Consider the following 25,504-nt stretch of genomic DNA (forward strand, 5'->3'; position numbering starts at 1 on the left):
CAATCCAAACCAAGCGATGGGAGAGAGAGGGTAAGGTGCTATGGTGGGTGCTCACCATCAGACTGAGAGGATTGCAAGTCTGGTTAGTAATAATATTGAAGCTGAACACACTGACTGGTGTTTCTTAAAGGCATACATTGATAGGAGTAGGAGAAAGCCAATGTGCGTCCACAGTGCTATCCTATTTGGACCCGCCACCATGGTTTCTTAAAGGCATACATTGGTAGGAGAAAGCCAATGTGCGTCCACAGTTCTGTCCCGTTTGGACCGGCCACCCTGGTTTCTTAAAGGCATACATTGGTAGGAGAAAGCCAATGTGCGTCCACAGTTCTGTCCCGTTTGGACCGGCCACCCTGGTTTCTTAAAGGCATACATTGGTAGGAGAAAGCCAATGTGCGTCCACAGTTCTGTCCCGTTTGGACCCGCCACCCTGGTTTCTTAAAGGCATACATTGGTAGGAGAAAGCCAATGTGCGTCCACAGTTCTGTCCCGTTTGGACCCGCCACCCTGGTTTCTTAAAGGCATACATTGGTAGGAGAAAGCCAATGTGCGTCCACAGTTCTGTCCCGTTTGGACCGGCCACCCTGGTTTCTTAAAGGCATACATTGGTAGGAGAAAGCCAATGTGCGTCCACAGTTCTGTCCCGTTTGGACCGGCCACCCTGGTTTCTTAAAGGCATACATTGGTAGGAGAAAGCCAATGTGCGTCCACAGTTCTGTCCCGTTTGGACCCGCCACCCTGGTTTCTTAAAGGCATACATTGGTAGGAGAAAGCCAATGTGCGTCCACAGTTCTGTCCCGTTTGGACCGGCCACCCTGGTAATGTGAGAGACAGTAAAGTTTGATTAGCGTATAAGAACTCTTCTTTACTGCCCGCTCTACCTGACGGTCAGTACATGGACATACGAGTTTTGTGGTGGTAGAGAAAAAGCCCCTTTCCTACAGTGCGTGTATTTGTGTTATGTCTCGTCTGCTGAACACTAACTGAGGTAACAGCAAGAACCTAAAGTACAGAAATTAGTTTTGCACGCTTTTACATTCTCACGATTAATGTGATTTATAAATTATACGTATACAACCCAGAATTAAAATGTTACGTTTGGAGAAAGACAAATGCTATAGTAATACTCTCGTCTTGGTTTGTAATAATCCATAGAAAAGTCACTTTTTGAGTTTCGAGTTGTAATGAATGAAAGTAGCATATTTCATACTTAAAACTCGCCACGCATTCTTGTATTCACTCTAAGGGAATATTTAGATCAATATAAACACAAAACAAAAAGGAAAACATGCGTTGAGTTATTTGCCCAAAGAGTTTCGCTAATTTTACATTTCCCCCGCTACTAGTATGCAGGTATGATCACAGTAATATAGCATGCTTACCAGCGATTAATGCGCAAGTAAAACAAAGAGATTGTCTTCAATATTAATAAGTACCGTACCAGCTATTCTACCCTACCCTTTGTTAGGAATAACTATACGATTTTTAATATTAGCTTTCATCAAGGAAATAGTGTATCTTATATGTAAAATGCACTGCATTTTTCAAACTTTCCTTTCAAAGGAATATTCTTCCCACACACAGAAAAAAGAAATGTGTTATGAGTCCTGTGTACAATTGAGTTGCAATAAAAGTTTGAATGGCACGCGCTAATTTAAAAATATCTCAAAGTCTTAGTTATTTTCATTGTAATAGTGAACGACAATATTTTCATAGTAATGTGCATAATAAGAATGATGGTAGCTGTTTGTCTATACTAAAAGCATACATTCAGAATACTTATAAATAACAGAAGACGATACAGGAGATGACTTTAAGAATACAAGGTTGTTTAGAAACTATTATTTTCTAGTGTTAACTGGCTAAAATTCAAATTAATTTTAACTTGTGAGGCAGGCAATATGTTAACTAAAATGCGAAGGTAATGGAGGAAATGAAAACATTGAATACAAATACTCACGTGAAATTAAAGAAACATAAGAAATGAAATCACTCATATAAGGTAGTGACTTGAAAGGAAGGTACTAAAAGATTAATTATGCACATTACTATGAAAATATTGTCGTCGACTATTACAATGAAAATAACTAGGACTTTGCGATATTTTAAAATTAGTGGGTGCTATTCAAGTAGGCAGAATTGCTCATGTGGACTCCCTTTGAGGCTAGCCCAGTGCGGAAGGGCTCGCTTGTCTGAAATACGGGTAGCTTACGTACCAAGCGTGAGTGTACTTGTACGTCACAGTTGGGCGAGAGAGCGAACACACTCCGCACGGGCCATAAGCAGTGATGTTCGATTGTGACTACAACGCTCTCCTCGCACCATTCAACAAAATGCTGAATTTTATTATTATTCATTATAATAAAATAACTACATCAGCACTGTTAATAAGAAATGGCTTTGATAGTTTATAATGAAAATGTTGAATGGAGTGCAGTATAGAAAAGACGCTATAATCGCACGGAAAAAATAATACTCGTAAGTTGATTTGATCTATAAATCTGATACTGTTAAGTTCGATAAGTTTTGGAGTAATGACTATATGAACAGATTTTTAAGGATAAGCACGAGTCAGATATTACAAGCAACTCTTAAGCTAAGAAAATGGAAATGCGGAGCTTACATTAAACTGAAAGTATCAAACCATATCTGTATTTACTTGTCATGCAAGTCATCAGAAGCACTACTTATTGGTTACTTACTTCATAGGGCAGCTCGATGGCTCTGGCGTCCAGTTCTGGGATGTCGCCAACATTGAACTTGCCCAGCGCACGCATCATAGATACCGCTTTCTTCTTAGAGGAGGACTGGTAGAATGTTTCAATGGAACTCTTCTTTTCGAAAGGAACAGCCCAGCTTCCTCTAAAGTACATCCCATTAAAGACGATCATCTGCGAAGTTGTTCCTGGAATATTAATAATAATAATAATAATAATAATAATAATAATAATAATAATAGTTTAACGTCCGTTTTAAATGCTACCGGCCTTAACAGGCGCTGAGATATCGGACTGTTGCCCAGAAGCAGTTCATTTACGCGTTGATACCCAGTGGTATGGAGTAGTTGCATTTAAACAGTCTTTAATGCCATCGAACTCAGCCAAGATCAGAACCCACAGTCTTTGGAACAGAAGGCCAAAGACTAGTCTACTTGTCGAGTTTTTTTTTTTGTGGGTAGGGGGTCAAAAATCTTGGCACTTCATGTTAATATCGCTGGCATGCTAACGATCTCTGGTGGCGCATTCATTGTCACCCATCAACGTTAAATTACCTGAACATAGGAAACGTGCCGTAGAATTCTGACTACACAGCAGCATCGTTGCAATATCGAAATTGGTAAGTAGGCAGATAATGCATGTGTCTTTTCCATATGACACCACTCTAGAAGATCTGCAACCCAGTAGCTAGGGTCATACGGTGATTGTTATTATCCTATATTGATATGGCGTATGTACAGTCAACGGAAGTAATACTATTCTAAAAATAGGTAATATAATAATATGAATAACCGTGCGAGTTGCCCCTGCGGTTTGGGGCGCGCAGCTGTAAGCTTGCATCCGGGGATAGAGGGTTCGAATCCTACTGTAGGCAGGCCTGAAGATGGTTTTCCAGGCAAATGTTGGAGCTGTACCTCAATTAAAGCCACGGCCGCTTCCTTCCCACTCATAGGCCTTTCCTATCCCACCGTCGCCATAAGACCTATGTGCGTCGGTGCGGCGTAAAACAGATTGTAAAAAACCGCTATTGTTTGACCCTGCAATGTCACCGGACATGAATTGCATTGAACATGCGTGGCACATACTGATGCTGCTATTGCTCACCCTCGCACCCTCCTATGACCTGACAAGGGGTCATCGAAGTCACCGCCGAAGAGTGGGATCCCTTCCCTCAAGATGGCCTGAGCAACTTGTCCTTGTTTAACAGGCCTAAGTTGTTTCTCTATTTCTGCTGTAATTCTTTTTTAAGATATTAATAAGTTACATTCCTAGGCCTTTCCTGTCCCATCGTCGCCATAAGACCTATCTGTGTCGGTGCGACGTAAAGCAAATAGCAAAAAATTAATAAGTTATTCGTCATATTCTTGAAAACGTAGTCTATTTTATAATAACCTGTCCCATAATCCCTAAACAGCTGCGCATCATGGCGAACAAAGACAGCTCCGTACAGGCCATGAAGGCCATTGGAGGGGTGGAAGGTGAAGGCTTCCACTATCCGTAAACTCGGCACTTGATTGGGTAGAGTGGTTAGCTCTACGCCCGGCCGCCTTTGCTCCCAGGGATTAACCTGGTATTCATTTTGGTGTAGGCTGAATGAACCTCAGGGCCATGTGCACTTCCGGAAGTGGAAATCTCGTTTCTTAAATTTTCGACTTTCTGGCGGGAATTCGAAACCACGTCCTTCCGGGCGAACCAAGCACGCCTTTACCGCCTCGGCCAGACAGACCATCAGGGCGAACAAGCATAGTGTAAACGTTTTTGGTGTGTAAATTATCTTTTAACATAAAGCAATGTGGAACCTTTATTGACCTTTATAGACCTGACTGATTTGCTTTTACAAGTTGCTTTACGTCGCACCAACACAGATAGGTCTTAAGCGACTATGGAATAAGAAAGGCTTACGAGTGGGAAGGAAGCCGTCGTAGCCTTAATTAAGGTATAGCCCCAGTATTTGCCTGGTGTGAAAAAGGGAAACCACGGAAAACCATCTTCAGGGCTGCCGACAGTGGGGTTCGAACTCACTATCTCCCGGATGCAAGCTCGCAACTGCGCGCCCCTGACCGCACGGCCAACTCATCCGGTGATGATTAAATAGTAAAGATATCATAGATGTCAAAGATGTGAATTGAAGTGTTGTTGGGAAATGTTTACAATACGTACCATTAGAAGCTTTGCTGACCAGATTGTGACCAGACAGTCCAGAGGTGATGTCTTGAGGTTTTAAAAGTGCTCGCCTCTGACCGTACTTGGTTTCTTCAGCAACCATACTTTCATGTTTTTCTCCAACCTTCTTGATTTTCTCTTCGCTCATAGGTTTATCTTGATTCATGGGCCTACTTTCTTTTTCCGCCATTTCTGCACCCATGGGTTTATTCTCCATTGGTTTATTCTGCATCATTTGCATATCTTCTGTTTGTTCGTTATTTTCTGTTAGTGAGCCTTCTTTCATCGTTTCCTCTTCTTCTGTGCGTTTGTCATCCTTATGACAATCTTCTTTCATCGGAGAATCTTCTTTCATCGGAGAATCTTCTTTCATGGGAGAATCTTCTTTTATCGGAGAATCTTCTTTCATCTGCGATTCCTCTTTCATCATTGATTCTTCTTTAATTTGAAATTCTTCTTTCATTGATGACTCTTCCTTCATAGGAGATCCTCCTTTCATTGGTGATTCCTCTTTCATTGTTGATTCCTCTTTCATTGTTGATTCCTCTTTCATTGGAGATTCCTCTTTCATCGGAGATTCTTCTGTCTTTACCATGTCTTCCTTCATCGATGAACTCTCAGATCCCGGTTTCTCCTCCATCATTGGTTTTTCTCCTTTCTGTGCTTCCATTGTAGACTCTGTTCGAGTAGAATCTTCTTGAACTGCCATTTCGATCAATGCTTCCTCTTTCATACCACCCAGAGACATCGCCTCCTCCAATATTGAACCTTGCTGCAAAGTTTTCGTGTTATCTTCTATTTTATCTTGGTTTGGTTTGGCGATGTCTTCCTCTTTCATTGGATCTTTCACATTTTCATTGCCACCTTTCTGCTTCTGAGGCATCTTATCGTTATCTTTCATGGGTTCAACCATGGAATCGTGGCTGAGCTGAAAGTCCATGTCACCTCCAGGCCTGTCCACAGTCTTTACTTCAGTCAAGTAATGCTCTCTAAGAATGTCTTGAAATTGTTGCTCAACAGAATTATTTTTGTAAACATAAAACCAATTGCGAAGCTCGGGTTTGTTAAGCATGTTCTTTTCCTGAAATGACAAAGATATCAAACATGGAATTAGAGTCAGAAGTTTGTCAGAATCTTCAATAATATATAATGGTAATTGTAGTAATGCTTCCTAGTATTAATTGTAGTAATTACCCTGAGGCGCTCCAGTACAGTTTGGTAGGCCCGCCGAATTTCATCTCGATCTTTGGGTAAGTGCAGAGCTGTCTCCAGCTGCTTGCGTGTCTCACCAGCCGCTCCTTCGGCTAGAATAGCTAACAATGTAGAGTAGCCCAGAGGGGAGAAGGCCAGATTCGATTCGGAATCCACGTAACCCTGTAAAAATCAATAAAATCACTTCAGACCTACATAGTAATGCAGAAACGTGATTTCAGAATACTGTTATCAAAATTATGAAGGACAATAAAAACAACTTCTTTAAGCCGACTAGATGACAAATAACCAAAAATCGGTCTTTTAGAGGAGTGGGCTTCTTAGAGGGAATATGAAACTATTTACTGCTACTACTACTACTACTACTACCGAGCGAGTTGCCCATGCATTTAGGGGCGTACAGCTGTGAGCTTAAATTCGGGAAACTCTGAGTTCGAACCCCACTGCCTGCAGCCCTGAAGATGGTTTTCCGCGGTTTCCCATTTTCACACCGGACAAATTCTGGGTCTGTACCTTAATTAAAGCCATGGACGCTTGCTTCCCACTCCTAGTTCTTTCCTATCCCATCGTCACCATAAGACTATCTGTATCGGTGCGACGTAAAACAACTTGTAAAATAAATTACTGCTACTACTTCTTCTACATTATACTTCGCAATATTTGGTAAAATGCTTGCAAGACGACATTGTGCTGGAGATGAAATCTGTCCAACCATCCGTTTCACGGAGATGTTGAATATTGCGATTTTATGTGGATAAGATATTGATGAGTATCACTTGCGCCTTTAATTATCTTGTTTTGACTCATTTTGAATATCCTGATTATATTTCAAAAACATATTGACTGTGTAGCATAGTTAATTAAGACGCTCACCTTCCATACTCAAGTTTTCGTGATCGAATCTTTGAACAGAATGACCTGTGTCGGTAGACTTACTGGCATCTTAAATAAGATTTTTATGGGTAAAATTTCGGCAATCCGGCATCTAGTGATCTATATGAATTGAATGGACGTAAACGCATGATTATTATTATTATTATTATTATTATTATTATTATTATTATTATTATTATTATTATTATTATTATTATTATTATTATTATTATTATTTGTATAACCAGAGACACGGTTTTACGGCGAGGGTCGTATAGCTGTAAGTCTGCATTTGATGGACTCCACGCCACAGACAATCCAATGAATTTGGGAAGGCCAAGGCATGTGGACAAAGTATAAATCCCCATGACTGTTTGTTATTCTTTACGATTTTCCTCTTTCCTTTTTGTGGGAGGAAGACAGGTTTATCTTCCAAATATTAACGTTCTCTCGTGTTACTTCCTCTGTACAATGGCCCAGGTAAGGCCTAAAACGAGCCTGCAGGCTATTGGGCATAAACACTTTCCCACTTCTTTTGTACGTCATTATAAAGACAGCCATAAGACGGCAACCACGTCGCCTGTAACGGCACTGAAGTTATTAAAGGAGGGAGTGGGATTCGAACTAGCGTCGTTCTAGATGAAAGACACACGCTCCAGACGCCTGAGCTACGGAGACACGTTAGACAAACATTAGCATATGTGCCCGCTCCCACACAAATACTAACCCATTGTATAACACGTATTATACGTTATTCGTGTTATTTTGAAGTATGTACACCAACACTGCCCGTAGAGGAAGTGTTGATTCACCCCGCAAACTTCCACATCACGGCTGTAACGCCTCGTGTAACATACCCTATGGGACTTCTGCAACTATAAGAGATGGGCCATTTGTCTACTAATTTCTAGTATTGTAAACGGTTCTTATTTTTATATACTTTAGCCGCATATAAAAGTAACATACGAAGCATCAATTAGCTTAATCAAGCAACATAAATAATATCGATCGTATGCAGCAGTCCCCACGTAATTCAAACTTTATGGTGCTCTTCTGTAAAGTACATAGTTTATAGTTTTTATAGTATAAGTACTCCTATTACCATTCTTGATGGATGTAGTATTTTTTATCTTTATTTTGACACAGGCCAGGGATAATGTAGCTTCCACCGAAGTCTCAGTCTCATTTGCGGCTGTGACAGTATGAAGCTCCTGAGGTATGAGTGGTGCCAAGCAATGACATTCGAAGCACGACCAGTGGGTCTGGATGTTAAAAAACGAGTTACTCGTAGGATCATCCGTGCTGCAGGAGTACTTTCTGCCCCAGTGAGAAAAGTAATGGCAAACTACCTCACCCCCTACCATGCTACAGCCATTGGTGGTGATATTTGAGAATCCAACCAGCCTTCGTGTGAGCATGGACAGTTAGTGTCGGGCGTGCCCTTCGTAGGGTTGCTGTTGTTGCTCTTTTATTAGCTAACTAGCAGTTACCCGCGGCTTCGCTCGCGTGGATTTCGTCAATTGATGAAAGTAATCGTTCCTCGGTACTGTACTAAAACATTATCTGAAAATCCCTAAAGTATAAAAACTCACCGAAAATATTATATTTACCCCAGATACTCTTTGTAAACCACCTTTGTGGTATTGCCTTTTGGGACTAAGATGTCCATGCGAAAAAGAACTGTACATGTGAGAAACAGTCTTCTCTCAAGTCGAAAAATATATTTCTTTATTTTTAAATGAGATTCCAAATACCAATTATCACGTCTGTAACATCTTCAGTTTTTGAGATGTAAATATCCTCATAGAAAGTAACTCAACTCTTTTTTTCACTTCTTTTCACCCCCGTGAAGTTCCTTTTCCGAAAAAAAGGCATGTTCCTGTATTTTTAAAGGACTTTCCAAATACCAAATTTCTTCTCTGTAACATGTTAAGTTTTTAACATATACTGTACGTAAACCGGTACTCATTTTTAAAAATTCACCCGCTTTTTAAATTATTTTCCCCTTAAGTGGATTTTCCGAAATAAAAACTACGTGTTTCTTTATTTTTAAAGGAGATTCCAAATACCAGTTATCACGTCTGTAACATCTTAAGTTTTTCAGACATAAGTATCCTTATAAACAGAATCAACTCCTTCTTTACTTATTTTCACCCCCACCCCTTAAGTTAATTTACCGAAAGCAAAAGAATACGTGTTTCTTTACTTTGATAGAAGATTCCAAATACAAATTTTCATATCTCTAACATCTTCAGCTTTTAAGATATAAGTACCCTCATAAAAATAATTCAAATCCTTTATTAAACCCCTCCCTCTACGTTAAGTTGACCCTCCCCCAAAAAATGCGTGTTTATTTATTTTTAAAGGAGACTCCAAATACCAATTTTCACATCTGTAACTTTGTGTTTGTGATGTAAGTATCCCCATAAAAAGAACTCAACTTTTTCACTTTCTTTCACCCTCCCCCCCTTAAGGGAATTTTCCGAAAACAAAAATGCGTGTTTCTTTATTTATAAAGGAGCTTCCAAATACTAACTATCCGACTGTCATATCTTCATTTTTGAGATTTTTGTATCCTCATAAGAAGAATTCAACCCCTTTTTCACCTCCCCCTTCCCCGCCTCCAAGTTGATTTTTCCCTAAAGTGCGCATTTCTTTATATTTAAAGGAGATTAAAAATACCAATTTTCACGTCTGTAACATCTTCAGTTTTTGAGATATCGTTATCCTAATAAAAGAATTCAATCCCCTTTTCATTCCCTTTTTACCCCCTCTTAAGTAATTTTTATGGAAACAAAATAAAACTTGTTTCTTGATATTTAAAGGAGATTAAAATACCAACGTTTACGTCTGTAACATGTTAAGTTTTGAGATATACTGTAGATATGCTCATTAAAAAATGCACCCCCTTTTTCAGTTCCCCTTAAGTGGATTTTCCAAAGACATTATCTATGTTTCTTTACTTTTACAGGAGATTCCAAATACTAATTTTCACATCTGTAATGTGTTACGTTTCTGACATATACTGTAGATATAGTCTTTCTTAAATTCACCACTATTGTCACTCCTGTTCACCCCATTAATTGTTTTTTCCAAAAACAAAAAATACGTATTTCTTTATTTTAAAAGGAGATTACAAATACCAATTTTCATGTCTGTAACATCTTTATTTTTGAGATGTAAATATTCTCATAAGAGGTATTGAACCCCTTTTCCACCGTTTTTTACCCCTCTGAATGTGATTTTTCGAAAACAAAATATACTTGTTTCTTTATTTATAAAGGAGATTCCAAATACCTATTTTTACCCCTGTAAACTTTAAAGTTTTGGGATATAGATATACTCATTCAAACAATTTACCCACCTTTTCACCCCCTTAGCGAGGGAATATCCAAACATCCTACTATAGTGATTACCCACACTCTAACATAAATGTATTCTCAAAATTTAATTTCCTTATGTCAGGCAGTTTTGGCTCGGCGATGATGTATCAGTCAGTCAGTCAGTCAGTCAGTCGTTCGGTCGGTCGGTCGGTCAGGACATGTTATTTTATATATACAGTGTGATAAGGTATTATACAGTCAAACAATTTTTTAGGAACGATGTTTGGTTAGCTTGTTGACTCACCTGCAGGATGGCAATAGCAAGATCATTCGTGCCCTCTCCCACGAAGTTGGTGACGGATCGCTCGTGATGTGGATGGGCTATGATGGAAGTGGTTATCGTCAGCAGAAAGACGAAGAGACCTGTTGAGAATCCAGTCACATTTATCATATATCACTTGCAACACGTCTGGTATTATTATTATTATTATTATTATTATTATTATTATTATTATTATTATTATTATTATTATTATTTCTTAATCTGTTTACCCTCCAGAGTTGGTTCTTTCCTCGGACTCACCGAGAGATCCTACCTCTACAGCCTTAAGGGCAGTGTCCTGGTGCGTGAGAATTTGGGTCGGGGAGAATAAAGCTGGGGAGGAGGACCAGTGCTTCACCCTGGTGACCTCACCTGCTATGCTGAACAGGGGCCTTGTGGGGGATAGGAAGATAGGGTAGATAAGGAAGAGGGAAGGAAGCGGCCGTGGCCTTTATTTAGACACCATCCCGGCATTTGCCTGGAGGAGTTCACCTCGGGTTCTCCTCGAGGATTACAGAAGTGGAACTCGAACCCCCCACCTCTACTCATTTGACCCCCCGAGGCTGAGGGGACCCCGTTCCAGTCCTCATACCACTTTTCAAATTTCATGGCAGAGCCGGAAATCGAACCCCGGCCTCCTGCGGTGGCAGCTAATTACACTGACCACTACACCACACAGGCGGATATTATTATTATTATTATTATTATTATTATTATTATTATTATTATTATTATTATTATTATTATTATTATTATTATTACAGATACACAACACTTCATGAGCCAATGTTAGAACTTTCAGTTTGCAGACTGGTTCGATAAAGTACTCACACCACCTTTATTATAAAATAACCACAGTAGCTATCATGCTGCTTTTGACAGGTCGGCCATGTAGGTTACTTGCAACTCAAATAAGATAATGACGTGAATATTCTCATCGGAGTACACCCAGGCTAATTCCAGCAAAAATAAGATTACGTCAGTATTTTGTCGGAATAGGCCATATACACAGTCATGCCAAAAGTCATAGGATAACAATATTTAAAGGTAATAGTTGGTGGGGTCACCGTGTTATGACGTCTTGGATGTGCCCAGACCTGTATCGGGTGTGATCGGATATCTCGTGTGTGGCTGTAAACACCGTCTGTGATTGTCGTAGCAAGGCGACGTGAATTATCGTCTTTCGAACGGGGCATGATAGGGGCGCAAGATGGATGGAACATTACATTGGCGGAATTGTAGGAACATTCCTCGATCGAAGGTATCACGTGCGTATGGGAATACCTCATGGAAGGCATTACCACCCTCACAGTGCAGTGACCGATCCACGGATGCTTAATGATTGCGATTAGCAGCGTCTGGCTAGAATTGTCCGTGGTAACAGACAAGCCACACTGGTTCTAATCACATCCACATTCAATGTAGGAGGTACTAGACGCATATCCAGCAGGTCAGTGCGGCGTTCTTTGACGCCAGTGGGATACGGGAGCAGAGCACCTACCAGAGTGCCCTTGTTAACACCATGACGTCCGGCTCCATGGATAAATGGTTAGCATGCTGGTCTTTGGTCCAGGTGGTCCCGGGTTCGATTCCCGGCGGGATCGAGGATTATAACTTTCGTAAGTTACTTCCTATGCCTCGGGTGCTGGGTGCTTGTGCCGTCTTCAATATTATAGTTCATCTTAGATTAGAGTCCCATTCTTACAGATACGCAGGTCGCCTATAATACGGCGTCTACTGGAAAGACCTGCACCAGGTCTGTCCGGAGGCCACGCGTCATTATAACACTGAAATACATATCTTTATCTCCACCATAGTACACACCATCGGTTAGGTGATAAAGATAACAAGCCACTAATTCCCCCTATGTCTAAATTTACAATCTATTAAATCTACTCTGTAACATCCCACACATGCGCGGATATCCAGCACCACATGTTAGATGCTACCTTAACTACAATCTACACTAACATCTAACTAGGTATTTTACTGCCTAAAACTAACCTAAAAGAACTGGCTGGTCGTGGTATCTCCCCTGGTAAGGAAATCTGCCCGTCCAACCCGAGACACCACTCCCAGTCCCGCCTCGTGTGGTCAGATATCGGACCCCACAGGCAACTAACTGACAATGTGTTTTCCTTCCATTCTTTGCGTGACAGATCACATGAGGCGGAAGCCAGTCCATCATGTGACCCGTCACATTCTTATCTTCTATCCAGCCTGTTGTATACGAGTCACCTTTCTTTCACATTGCCAGCACCCCATTATGTTATAACACCACGATACCGGGCACAGCGTCTCACAGGGGCGCGTGACGTTGCTTATTGGATCCTGGAGAACTGGCGACATGTAGCTTGGTTCGATGGGTCACTGTTCCAGTTGTTTCGAGCGGATGGTAAGTTTCGGATTTGGCGCAGGCCCCATGAAGCTCTGGACCCCAGTTGTCAACAAGGCACCATACAAGGCTGATGGTAGCTCCATACTAATGTGGGGTATGTTCACGTGGTTTGGGATGGATTGGCTGATCCACCCGAACAGGTCAGTGACTAGTAACTGCTACGTTGAACTGCTTGGTGGCCACTTGCAGCCCTTCATGGACTTTGCGTACCCCAACAACAATGATACATTCCAACAGGATAATGCACCGTGTCATCGGACCCAAGTTGCCAGAATTGGTTTTGGAGATTTCAAGGACTGCTGTAGCCACCTCGTTCACCTGATATGAACCCTGACAAGCATTCATGGGACGTGCTGGTGAGGTCCATTCACACCCAAGACCCTGCACCTATAAATAGTAGGAAGCTGTGGGTAGCTATCCAAACGGCATGGGTCAGAATCTCTCCACAGATATGTCTTCCACTTATGTAATCGTTGTCACCACGAGTTGCTGCACTTGGCTGAGCTAGAGGAGGGCCTACACGATACTAGATCCCTATCCCATGACTGTTGACATGTCAGTGTATTAACGAAGTATATAATGTTGCTGTTAAAGGCATTGGTATCATATCAAATGTTCGATCAAATGAAAAGCGACACAGATTCTCACAGACAATACATTCAAGTATCGGGACCGGTAACCTTTATACTACGATTAATAAAAAGCACGAGACACAGACGATCAGAACTTGCCATTCCTCTTCTACTTGTTACAGAGAATTATTCGGTCAGATAAATATTAACAACGGTAGGACAGAGGAAATATTTTCGTTATTATTCGTCGTATGATCAATTTGTACTGCACATAAGATCGGATTTTTTTATTTTCTACTCCTTTTCTTGACTAGTAACGATACGATCAGTATTAATTGAGATATTTGAGAGTTAAAATTTAGACCTTCCCTAAACTACTACAGTATTTCACCCAGCGTAAAAGGTTATTTATAGCCTACAGTAGATTGTAGTACCCTTTTTGCCCTGACATTAAATACCGATTTTCTTTAAACTGTGTCCGGCTATTTTCTCGTGATGCGCGTACATACATACATACATACAGTATGTGTCTCTGTTATTCGTACAGGCTTCAATTTCTTATCAAGTCTCGTATATTCACGTTGACGATTGAAATAGTGAAATAAAACGTACATTACGGGTAAAAACATGGTTTGTCAATGACAATTCGTTAGTGAAAACCATACTTATTTACATACAGGCAAGAAGATTCGATATTAATGTGCCAGCATCGACAAACGGGTGTACCAGTTGTATTCGTACACATGGACATGATGATGCCCACCGTTTGGTTGCGATGTACGGAATAGTCTCAGTGACGGCATACGACTGGTCAAGTGCGATAGTCTCCTTCCTAGTGTATCTGTGGTGGACATGGGTAGGTGTGCAGATTTAAGTACAGAGCTCAAAAACATTATACTTAAACTGACAGTTAAAGGACTTTCATTACGAAAGATTGAACAGCTGGTCAATAGAACACATTCTGCGGTGCAATATGTGGTTGATACATTTAAATACAAAGGCAGTATTAAGAACACGCCAAGGAAACCCAAGAGAAAGTGTTTAACTGAAAGGAAAGAACGGCTTGTTGTTCGGCTTATTAAGTCAGAATCCAAATTATGTGCACCAGTATTGAGGCAACTAATCGAGGAACGAACTGGAAAGAAGATCAGCAACTCCACCATCCGTCGGATCCTGTATCGGCATGGGTACAATGGAAAAATCCCTCGGAAAAGGCCATGTGTAAGTATAAAAAACAGACGGCTCATACTGACATTCGCTAAGGAGCATATAAATAAGGAGAAAGAATTCTGGAATGATGTTATCTGGTCTGATGAGACAAAAATAAACCTTTCTTGGGTCAGATAGCATGCACAGAATATGGAGAAAAATTGGTACGGACAATGATGTAGCGAATACATTCCCAACTGTAAAATACGGTGGTGAGTCTGTAATGCTTTGGGGCTGTATGTCAGCCAGAGGTATGCGTAACATATATTTCATCGACGGAATAATGAACAAGGAGGGCTATAATGCAATCCCATGGGCAAACGTGAAGCAGAGAGCCGAAAATATGGGGATGCCGCTTGTTTATATATTCCAGCATAATAATGAACCAAAACACACGGCTGATATTAATAAGACGTGGTTGATCTGGAACATTCCTCAGTAGCTTATAACACCTTCCCAGTCCCCGGATTAAAATCCCATCGAACATCTTTGGGCTACGTTGAAGAGGAATCTCCGTAGGCAACGTTTGCGTACGAAGTAGGAACTTATAAGTGTTGTTCTTCAGGAATGGCAGAAAATCAGCCCCGACATGCGCAAGAAATTAATCTATTCTATGCGGCGACGATGCCAGGCAATTAAAAAGTCGTGAGGACATTCCACTAGATACTAACATGTTACAGGAACCCTTTATTTTTTGTTTATTTCAAGTGTTCAGTTTGCTTGTACGAATAGGAATGATACAAAATTATGGGCGCGCTTTTGTTTATTAGAAGCTGTATGTTTGGATAACATGATTGTAGACACAGTAGATATACGTTTTCTGAAGGCTTTGTTGAATGTATGTTGAGTGAATAAAATCCTTTTCAGTTTATTATTTTCTTGCAGTGCGTTGAAGTACTAAAGCAAACAGCCCGTACGAATAGAATAGGTACATACTGTACATACATACATACATACATACATACATACATACATACATACCTGACAGAAATTTTAAAATATAATTTCTTTCCTCTTCTGGATATTGCTGACTTATAACTACCATTTTGTTAAACATTTTGACCGAAGTACGGACATAACTAACTCTTATTTCTATTTATATAGACTAACTGTTGTATCCGCCGTTGACGAGTCAGTATTTATAGAATTGTACAAAACGTATCTTTAAAATCACTTCGTAGAATGAGGATATTTCTCCAATGTTAACACAACAACATCCGGAACCAGGTAATATTATTGTGGAATTGCCCTGAAGCTCTCAGGAGAGGTTGGCGGCAGTTAACGCACTGCGAACATTGGCAGTATTGTCATCTAGCGGAGATGCGTGGCAGCAAAAGGGACAGAGCACATATTCCCCCTTAACTGTAGCCATACAGTTGTACATACAACACATCACACTACCAACCACCAGAGCACTAAAGGTTAGCATCTGACCATTAAACAGGACCAAGTCCATATGTGCGACACATTTGGCACCCACAAGCTCACTAGTGTGTTCGGATAAAAGCGGCAGAAGAATAATAATTAATAGCGTAATGTTACATAAATAAGTTTTAGGGAATTACAGCATTGCAGACTATCATTCTCGTGTAATTCAATGTTTCGAAACGTGTCTAATGTTAGGGTTGAGATTTGGGGAGATGTTCCGGGACTTACAGTAATGTATTGTCCCAGCAGATCTTTCCCGCAGAGCGCGGAAATCCTTGAGAGAAAATCTCAGTCACTAAAACATCTTACGAAGATTGTTATTTATTTATTTTTATCTTTTCAACATGAAAAATATCAGAAACGGTTTTCTGTAGGTATAATCAGTAATGGAGCCTCCGTGGCAAATGCGGCAGCGCGCCGGCCTCACACCGCTGGGTTCCGTGGTTCAAATACCGGTCGCTCCATGTGAAATATGTGCTGGAGAAAGAGGAGACGGGACAGGTTTCTCTCCGGGTACTCCGGTCTTTTCTGCGACCTTTCATTTCAGCAGCACTCTCCAGTAGCATTTCATTTCGTCTGTCAGTCGTTAATCGTTGCCCCATACGAGTACGACAGGTTTCGGCAGCCGGCCGCTAGGTGGGGCTTCATTCATTCCATTCCTGACTCGGTCATAATCAGTAACGGCTCGTCCTGCAGAAAATGTATGTATTTCTTCCTACAACTTTTGTTAAATGCGCTTTAAAAAATAATAAATCGTTAAGGACATGCATACAGTAGACACATACAGTAGGAGTACCTGGTAACACTCTTCCCTACCCTTCACCCACCCCCACCCTTCTATTTAGGAATATTGTCTTATATTGTAGCCTAGTTTTCTTTCCAGTATAATTTCTACTCAAATACTTTAATGTCAATCTGTACATCTCGTCTGATGTAAAGACGAAGTATTAGCCCAAAAATTCGATACGTTCATATAGAGAAGCAGTTACATATAGTTTCATTTCTATATAATAAATCAACGAGGGCACTGGCTAAGTGGTATGGGTCACGTAACTGTCAGCTTGTTTTCGGAAAATAATGGGTTCGAACCCCAATGTTTGTGGCCCTGGAGATGATTTTCCGTGGTTTCCCATCTTACACCTCAAGTAAGGCCATGGTCGCTTCTTTCCTATTCCTAACCCTTTCCTGTCCCATAGTCACCAAAAAATCTGCCTGTGCTCTTTAACAAATAGAAAACCTATAGAGTACATATAGGCCTGTATAACGAAACCGGAACTATTGCACTTTATGTTTTAGGCAGCCTATCAGACATTAACCAGGGACTTACTTTAAAACTGCGGGCTGCCTAATAGAGGTGGCCGGGCATTGATCTAACCCCTATATCCCATTTAGTGCCGAGGTTACAAATAGTGGAAGCCTTTACCATCCTTCCATTACTTCAACGGCCTTCAAGGCCCGTAACGGAAAATACTTTGCTTTTATACTTTGCTAATCCTGTCCTCCGCTAGAGCAAGATACGTTGTACCAACCTACTGAACCTCTTCTCTTAATTAGAAGCCAGCCTTAGGACACAGTCGATTAGTCGTTGGCCTTCTTTTCGCAGGATAGCGAGCTCTACCCCGATTGAAATTTGTGGCATTAAGTGTGTTTACATCGGACAGTACCGTATCCATTGGCTTCTGACACGTTAAAATATCCCTGTGGTACAAAATTCCTACAACTCGGGGTCTGTAAAGGCCATCAGCAGTTAGAATGGGCGTTAAACATATACTTGTTTTCTTCTTTCGATGATTATTATTAATAATTATCACTTGCTACTAGTGTTATTTTTCTCCCACAACCCCCTTTAAGTGTGCCCCAGTCAACCTGTCTAATTTTCATCACTGCTATAATACCGCGCTTTCAATGCTGTAATGTTCTGCTTTATCGATCACGTTAGGTTGTTTGAAAGTAATGGCCAGATTAATAATTATTACTCTAGTTATTCATAATACTACTGGTAGTTTAAAGGGACCATGCATTAGTCTTTACCCGGGATGAAAAGTGTAATAGACCGAGCAAGTGGTCGTGTGATTAGGATCGCGCAGCCGTGCGCTTGCATTCGGGTGATAGTGGGTTGGAACACCACTGTCGGCAGCCCTGAAGATGGTTTTCCGAGGTTTCCCATGTTCACACCAGGCAAATGCTGGGGCTATATCTTAAAATTAAGGCCACAGCTGCTTCCTTCCCATTCTTATCCCTTCCCTATCCCATCGTCGCCATAAGACTTATCTGTGTCGATGCGACGTAGAGCACATTGCAAAAGAGACACATAAGTTGAACTAAAATCAATATATCTTAATTCTTCTGTACACAATCGAATTGAAAAATAATCATAACTTTTAATGCGAAATATTTGAACATGCCGACCAATTTCACTCAGCACGTTGAAGTGAGGCGTCCAGTCCTCCAGAACTCGATGAACACATGTGTTTGGATTGCACAATTGGTCGTCCATGACATGTTTTTTTCCATCGTCTCCCACAGTAGTTCCAATTCTAGATGTGATTTCGAGACGGTAGAGTCGAGGAAAGTATTTCAACTTTTCCGCATCGTGTGCATGTTACTGACAGACAAGCGACACAGACGTGATCTTCTATCAAAAGTTAGATACTCGCCCTGCTACACAAAGAGAACAACATAAACTGTAGAATGGCGACTTCAGGATTGAGGAACTAATGTTTATATTAAATTTTCCGTACATTTCACGTCAAGTCGGACAAAAATGTGCAAAAATGAACTTGGGTCTCTTAAGAATTTCAAAAATTTTAACAAATATATTTTTATTTCGTGCGACTATTTCTAGCCGAGTGCAACCCTTGTAAGGCAGACCCTCCGATGAGGGTAGGTGGCATCTGCCATGTGTAGGTAACTGCGTGTTATTGTGGTGGAGGATAGTGATATGTGTGGTGTGCGAGTTACAGGGATGTTGGAAACAGCACAAACAGCCCGCCCCTGAGCCATTGCAATTAACCAATGAAGGTTAAAATCCCTAACCCGGCCGGGAATCGAACCCGGGACCCTCTGAACCGAAGGCCAGTACGCTGACCATTCAGCCAACGAATCGGACAAAACAAATATAGAAAAGCTTCAAAATCAAGATTATGTAAAACTGTAATAGCACTCACTGAAAAAAGTCATGAAAATTGTCGTATAATATAATTTTTCGTAATTTCCGAGACATATTTTAGTTATCGTTAGAGATGGGAAATTGAATTAGATTTTATTTTCACACACATAATGATGGCTTTTTGATGATATGTAAATCACGTGGATTGTTCACAATATTATTGATACAATCATTAAAATGTTAATTTTATTTTTATTCCAAGATTTAAAAAAATATGTAAAATACAGCAGTTCCAGCAGTTGAATAAATCTGAGTTGTCAAACTTAAGGGGCCGTGAATGATATACGAATATAAAGAATAAAGGAAATGCAATTGAGAGATTGCGCTAGTTGTAGGTCTGATGGTCATGAAAATGTTTGAAAATGTTTGAATTCTCTCGGAAGCAATAGTTTTTATTATGTTACTATAATTAATATGGTATGATTGAGCTCCCACAAGAAGCACGTAGCTACTCAGCGGCAACGCAGCGCGTGTTTAATTGAACTGTGTAGAGATTGCAATCTCTTGTTGACTCCTGTCAACCGGGCGAGTTGGCCGCGCGGTTAAGGGCGCGCAGCTTTGAGCTTGCATCCGGGAGATAGTGGGTTCGAAACCCACTATCGGCAGCCCTGAATATGGTTTTCCGTGGTTTCCCATTTTCACTCCAGCCAAATGCTGGGGCTGTACCTTAATTAAGGCCATGGCCGCTTCCTTCCCACTTCTATCCCATCGTCGCCAGTCTTCTACTTAGAAGAATAAACCGTTGACTATGCGAATAATATATTATTTTCAACTGTTGAACAGCGGGAGTTGATACTGAGCAGAAATGAGAATCTCGAAATGTTTTATTTTTCTAAGGCAATTCGAAATTTTTAAAAATGCTCATTTTTTTCCTGTCCGGTTGCACATGGAATGCCCATATGTGTAAAGTACAGTTCATAGCATTTCTTATTGTGTGACAGCAGGAAACGAAACAGGCACGAGCATTTATTTCTTATTAATAAATGTGTGCTGTCAGATTACAAAGAGCACATTCCCACGAAAACCTTAAACCATGTATTTATACTGACGATTAGAATTTTTTTTTTTTTTTTTTTTGCTTTACTAATGAACACGTGATAGCCAATTAACTTTTGTTTAAAAACAGTTTAAAAACAGAAAGCAAATATAATTTTCTGCTTTAAGTTAGCAAATGACGGTAATCACCGTCGAAGTAAATAGTCTTATCATGAGGAGTTCTTTAAAAAGAAAACCTAGGTGTCGTACGTAAGTAAGATAATGAAAGATAGATTTTTCTTCATTTCGAAAATTATTTTATTTTATTAACCTCATAATGCACATCATTTTCAAAATCACAAGGTACCTCGCAGGCAAGAAAGTTAAAAGATGCAACTTTTTCATAGAGCAGTAGAAACACGGCCTCACTCCAAGCTCGCCAAGGCAGGGAGGTGAGGGTCAGGATGGAACGCCCATGTCAAACGACCAGTAATCCCTGTACTGCGGAGAGGTGAGTGAGTTTTTCTTTGTCCGCGAATATACCTAATAACATTATTGGTTTTACGTCCCACTACCTAACTTCCTCTTCTTCTTTTCCTTCTTAATCTGTTTGCCCTCCAAGGTTGGTTTTTCCTTGGACTCAACGAGGGATCCCATCTCTACCGCTTCAAGGGCAGTGTCCTGGAGCGTGAAACATTGGGTCTGGGGATAACATTAGGAAGGAGGACCAGTACCTCGCCCAGGCGGCCTCACCTGCTATGCTGAAAAGGGGCCTTGTGTTGGGGGCGGGAAGATTGAAAGATTGGAAAGGATAGACTAGGAAGAGGGAAGCGGCCGAGGCCTTAAGTTAGGTACCATCACGGCATTTGCCTGGAGGAAAAGTGGGAAACCACGGAGAACAACTTCGAGGGTCGCTGAGGAGGGAATCGAAAACCCCTCTACTCAACTGACCTCCCGAGGCTGAATGGATCCCGTTCCAGCTCTCGTACCACTTATCAAATTTCGTGACCGAGCCGAGAATCGAACCCGGGCCTCCGGGGGTGGCAGATAATCACGCTAACCACTAAACCACAGAGGTGGACTCTAACGGACACTACAATCAGTAAATTATCACCCTATTGTGGTAACAAACCTCCGAACTACTCATGTAATCAGTAGTTCGCATTTATATTAAATGATAATAAGAAGAAGAAGAAGAAGAAGAAGAAGAAGAAGAATTTTATTGTCGTATACCCGTCTAACTACTTTTATGGTTTGCAGAGACGTTGAGGTGCCGGAATTTCGCACCGCGGGATTTGTTTTACGAGCTACTAAATCTATCGGCACGAGGCTGGTGTAGGCCTATATGAGCGCCTTCAAATGCCGGGGTTGAACCCGCCAACTTAGGCTCAAAATGCCCGCGTTTCTACCGTCTGAGCCACGAAGCGCGACATTTAGACGGTAACTCCATTCCTAACAAGTTCCTTGTTCCCGTTTTGCGTTAACCCAATTGAATGCTCTTACCGCTCATTGCGAAGGTGTTGCCGGTGTTGAGGCCTAGATTCGTTGGACAATGAGCAAGGGGGGAGGGGGGTGGGCGGCGCGCACAAATCCCATCGAATTGTTTTCTGTTATTCCCCTTTTCAGCTTCAGGTAAGTGGAGGGTTGTTACTTAACTAAGACTTTGAATACACTCTCCTAAATCCTAGTTCTATTTAAGTGATTACACATATTAATCGGAATACACATGACAGTAATATAGACTGCGAGACAGGATTCAAGAGGATGTTAACTACAATATGCCAAGCCCCCTGAAATGATTCTGTAAATAGTCCAGCTTCTTTGGCCGAATGGTCAGCGTTGAGGCCTTCGGTTCAGGGAGACACGAGTTCCTTCCCGGGCTGTCGGGAATTTTAGACACATTTGGTTAATTCCTCTGACTCGGGGACTACGGAGCTCGATAGCTGCAGTCGCTTAAGTGCGGCCAGTATCCAGTAATCGGGGGATAGTGGGTTCGAACCCCACTGTTGGCAGCCCTGAAGATGGTTTTCCGTGGTTTCCCATTTTCACACCAGGCAAATGCTGGGGCTGTACATTAATTAAGGCCACGGCCGCTTCCTTCCCATTCCTAGGCCTATCCTATCCCATCGTCGCCATAAGACCTATCTGTGTTGGTGCGACGTAAAACAAATAGCAAAAACTGACTCGGGGACTTGATATTTCCCAATGCACTTATCTTCGTATATAAACAACACACCACAGAAGCACCCAATAGTGAATATATCCCTCCACATAAGGTTGGAGTCAGTAAGAGTGCGGCCGTAGAATAGGGCCAAGTCCACATTTGCGACACAAAAGGAAAAGAAAAAGAAAACTATTGACCAGTGTAATCCATGGACCATTTTTACATATTTGTGCGCCCAGGCCAGGACGTAGCAATGGCCTAGGATAATGCCGTTGCTCGGACAACGTGGCTCAGATGGTAGAGTGCTGGCCTTGTTTTTTCATGTCAGCGGGTTCGATCCTGGCTCAGTCCGGTGGTATTTGAAGGTGCTTGAAGATTTACCGGCACGTAAAATACCTGCAGGTCAAAATTTCTGTCCCCGAAAACAGTTTTTTAGTTAGTGGGACCTAAAACTATTATTATAATTAAAGTTAAGTTATTATAGCAGATTATTTTAGGGCTAAGAAAGGGGTCGGTAACAGCATGTATTTAGATAATATACCGACCCAATAAGCCTGTAACACAAAAGTTGAACAAGCATTTTACGTAACTTTTAATCTCGTGAACACTGGCCACGGGAAGTCAGTTCTTCGTGGAATCCAAACTATAGCTACGCAATCTTTCATTTGAAAAGTCCTATGTGCCTTGGCTGGGATATGAGCCGCATCACCTTACCTCTATCATTCCTACTATTCTATCATGCCCCTACACAAAATAGAAAATCCTCGTACTTCATGATTGTTCTTTTGCGGTTTGGTATTTTCTCTACATGCAATAAGAGAATATTTTCCATTAGCTAGTGTCTGTGTTACAAGCATTTTTATCTAGGCCTACTTTTGAGTGTTGTCCTAGGTTCTTTGACTAGGGCTTCTAAGTGATAAACATCTCTAGCGCGTGGGTTCCGGCTTGTATACTGTGGAAAATTTGCCGAGGTTGTATTTCGAGCTTAATAAAATTGCGACGTCAATGCTAGGTAGCCTATATGCGGAGATCTCTAGGAGTAAAGCAAAGCAAAGCAAAGCAAACTCTTCTCCGTACAGGCCATGAAGGCCCTTGGAGGATTGGAAGGTAAAGGCTTCCACTGTCCGTAACCTCGGCACTTGATGGGGTAGAGAGGTTAGCTTTACGCCCGGCCGCCTTTGCCCCCAGGAATTAATCTGGTACTCATTTTTGGTGTAGGCTGAGTGAACCTCAGGGCCATATGCACCTCCGGAAGTGGAAACTTCGTTTCTTAAATGTTACGACTTCCTACCGGGGATTCGAACCCACGTCCTTCCGGGCGAACCGAGCACGCCTTTGCCGCCTCGGCCAGGCAGCCCCTAGGATTAAAATACATGTCATAATTCTAGACTGGAAATGAATAAGAGTAGATTTACACACCGTTAGCCGTTCTTGACACACATTATCATGTTCTATACTGTCTACGAGAAAAAGACCCGCACCAGGCCTCTCCGGAGGTCATACGCCATTATTATTATGTTCTATATTCCTTGAAATACTGTATCTGTAATTTAACTACGGGACAATTTCGCTCCTCCTCCTTATTCAACGTTTGTGATATCGATACTGCACAAGATTCCTATTTTGTTTCCGTTCAGACCTACCTTACTGACAGATATCATCTCTCATATAGGGGAGAATAGGCTACTGTAAGTATTAAAGGATATCTAATCAATCCTAAAGCCAATGGGTAATTACATTAATACCAACGTTCCGACAACACTGCATTAGGAGGTGATCTTTTTTTGTGAATCTTCTATTTATGTACTTACATCGAATTACTGTAGTTTACTGTTGGAAAAGTCCGAGCTCCAGTATGTGTGTGGTGCAATGCTTGTGTCCACTTACGGTATCAGTGGCTAATGAAAGCGTTCTTGGCTGCATTTTACCGTTGATTGTTGCTTTAAAGGGATATGAGACGTCGTAGTATCAGTTCCAGCTACTTCCTTAGCGTTAAAATTATCCGGTCATTGTTACCATGGCGTCTACAGTGGCTCACATGTTTATAATTCATTGAAATGAAGTGAAATGGAGTATGGCTTTTAGTGCCGGGAGTGTCCGAGGACAAGTTCGGCTCGCCAGATGCAGGTCTTTTGATTTGACTCCCGTAGGTGACCTGCGCTTCGTGATGAGGATGAAATGATTATGAAGACGACAAATACACCCAGCCCCCATACCAGTGAAATTAACCAATTAGGGTTAAAATTACCGACCCTGACGGGAATCGAACCCAGGACCACTGTGACCAAAGGCCAGCATGCTAACCATTTAGCCATGTAGCCGGACTATAATTCATTGAAGGATTGCGAACAAAGTAATCGTGAGTTTAAGAAAGACTCCAGTAGGCCTTTCCCCTTGAATTGAAAAGATAAAATGAAGAAAAATCATTCCATGTATGATCGACGTTGGGAGTTGAGTTAAGATTTCCTCCAAACCTATAAGTAGTGGGCACCTTTGCGAACACTTTATCCCGCTTAGCTATTCGGGTCCACATTAATATTAGTGAAACGAGAAAATAAGCCATTTTTGAGCGCAAAACTGAATCGAGGCTGGAGGTCCTGACCCCTCCTGATTATCAACTAAACTTATTCTAGATATTTCTTGATTAGGGGAAACAGGACGAGACAATCTCAAATGACTGCAAGTTACGCGTTAGCTCATGCATCAAGGGAGAACTCGATGAGCATCCTACTCTCATTTCTTTGCAAATACTACACAGAAATAATTAAAGCTGATGCTTTAGAATAGCCAGTATAACAACATCGGAATTTTTTCGTAATTAAGTACTTGGACCTGATCATAGATGAAACAGTGATACTACAGGGTTATTCGCCTAATATGTTACAAGGAAATACGTCCAAACCATTAAAGATATCGGTATTCTGTTTTCATATTCGTAAATGATACCCAGGGGCTTGTAAAATAACGTGCTACTTATTC

The 25,504-nt window shown here is 41.2% G+C and overlaps 1 protein-coding gene across 1 annotated transcript in view; it reads right to left on the reverse strand.

The window, feature by feature from the left end:
• LOC136863134 (uncharacterized) overlaps positions 1–25,504 on the reverse strand; it is a 44,974-nt gene that overhangs the window by 10,731 nt on the left and 8,739 nt on the right. Inside the window, exons 2-5 of the mRNA XM_067139478.2 lie at positions 10,593–10,711; positions 6,075–6,254; positions 4,878–5,961; positions 2,703–2,905 (exon numbers count right to left, since the gene is read on the reverse strand). Of these exons, the coding sequence (XP_066995579.2) occupies positions 2,703–2,905; positions 4,878–5,961; positions 6,075–6,254; positions 10,593–10,711 (1,586 nt within the window). The remainder of the gene's footprint in view (positions 1–2,702; positions 2,906–4,877; positions 5,962–6,074; positions 6,255–10,592; positions 10,712–25,504) is intronic.

This window comes from Anabrus simplex, chromosome 2 (genome assembly GCF_040414725.1).
Source record: "Anabrus simplex isolate iqAnaSimp1 chromosome 2, ASM4041472v1, whole genome shotgun sequence".
NCBI classification, from domain to species: domain Eukaryota; kingdom Metazoa; phylum Arthropoda; class Insecta; order Orthoptera; family Tettigoniidae; genus Anabrus; species Anabrus simplex.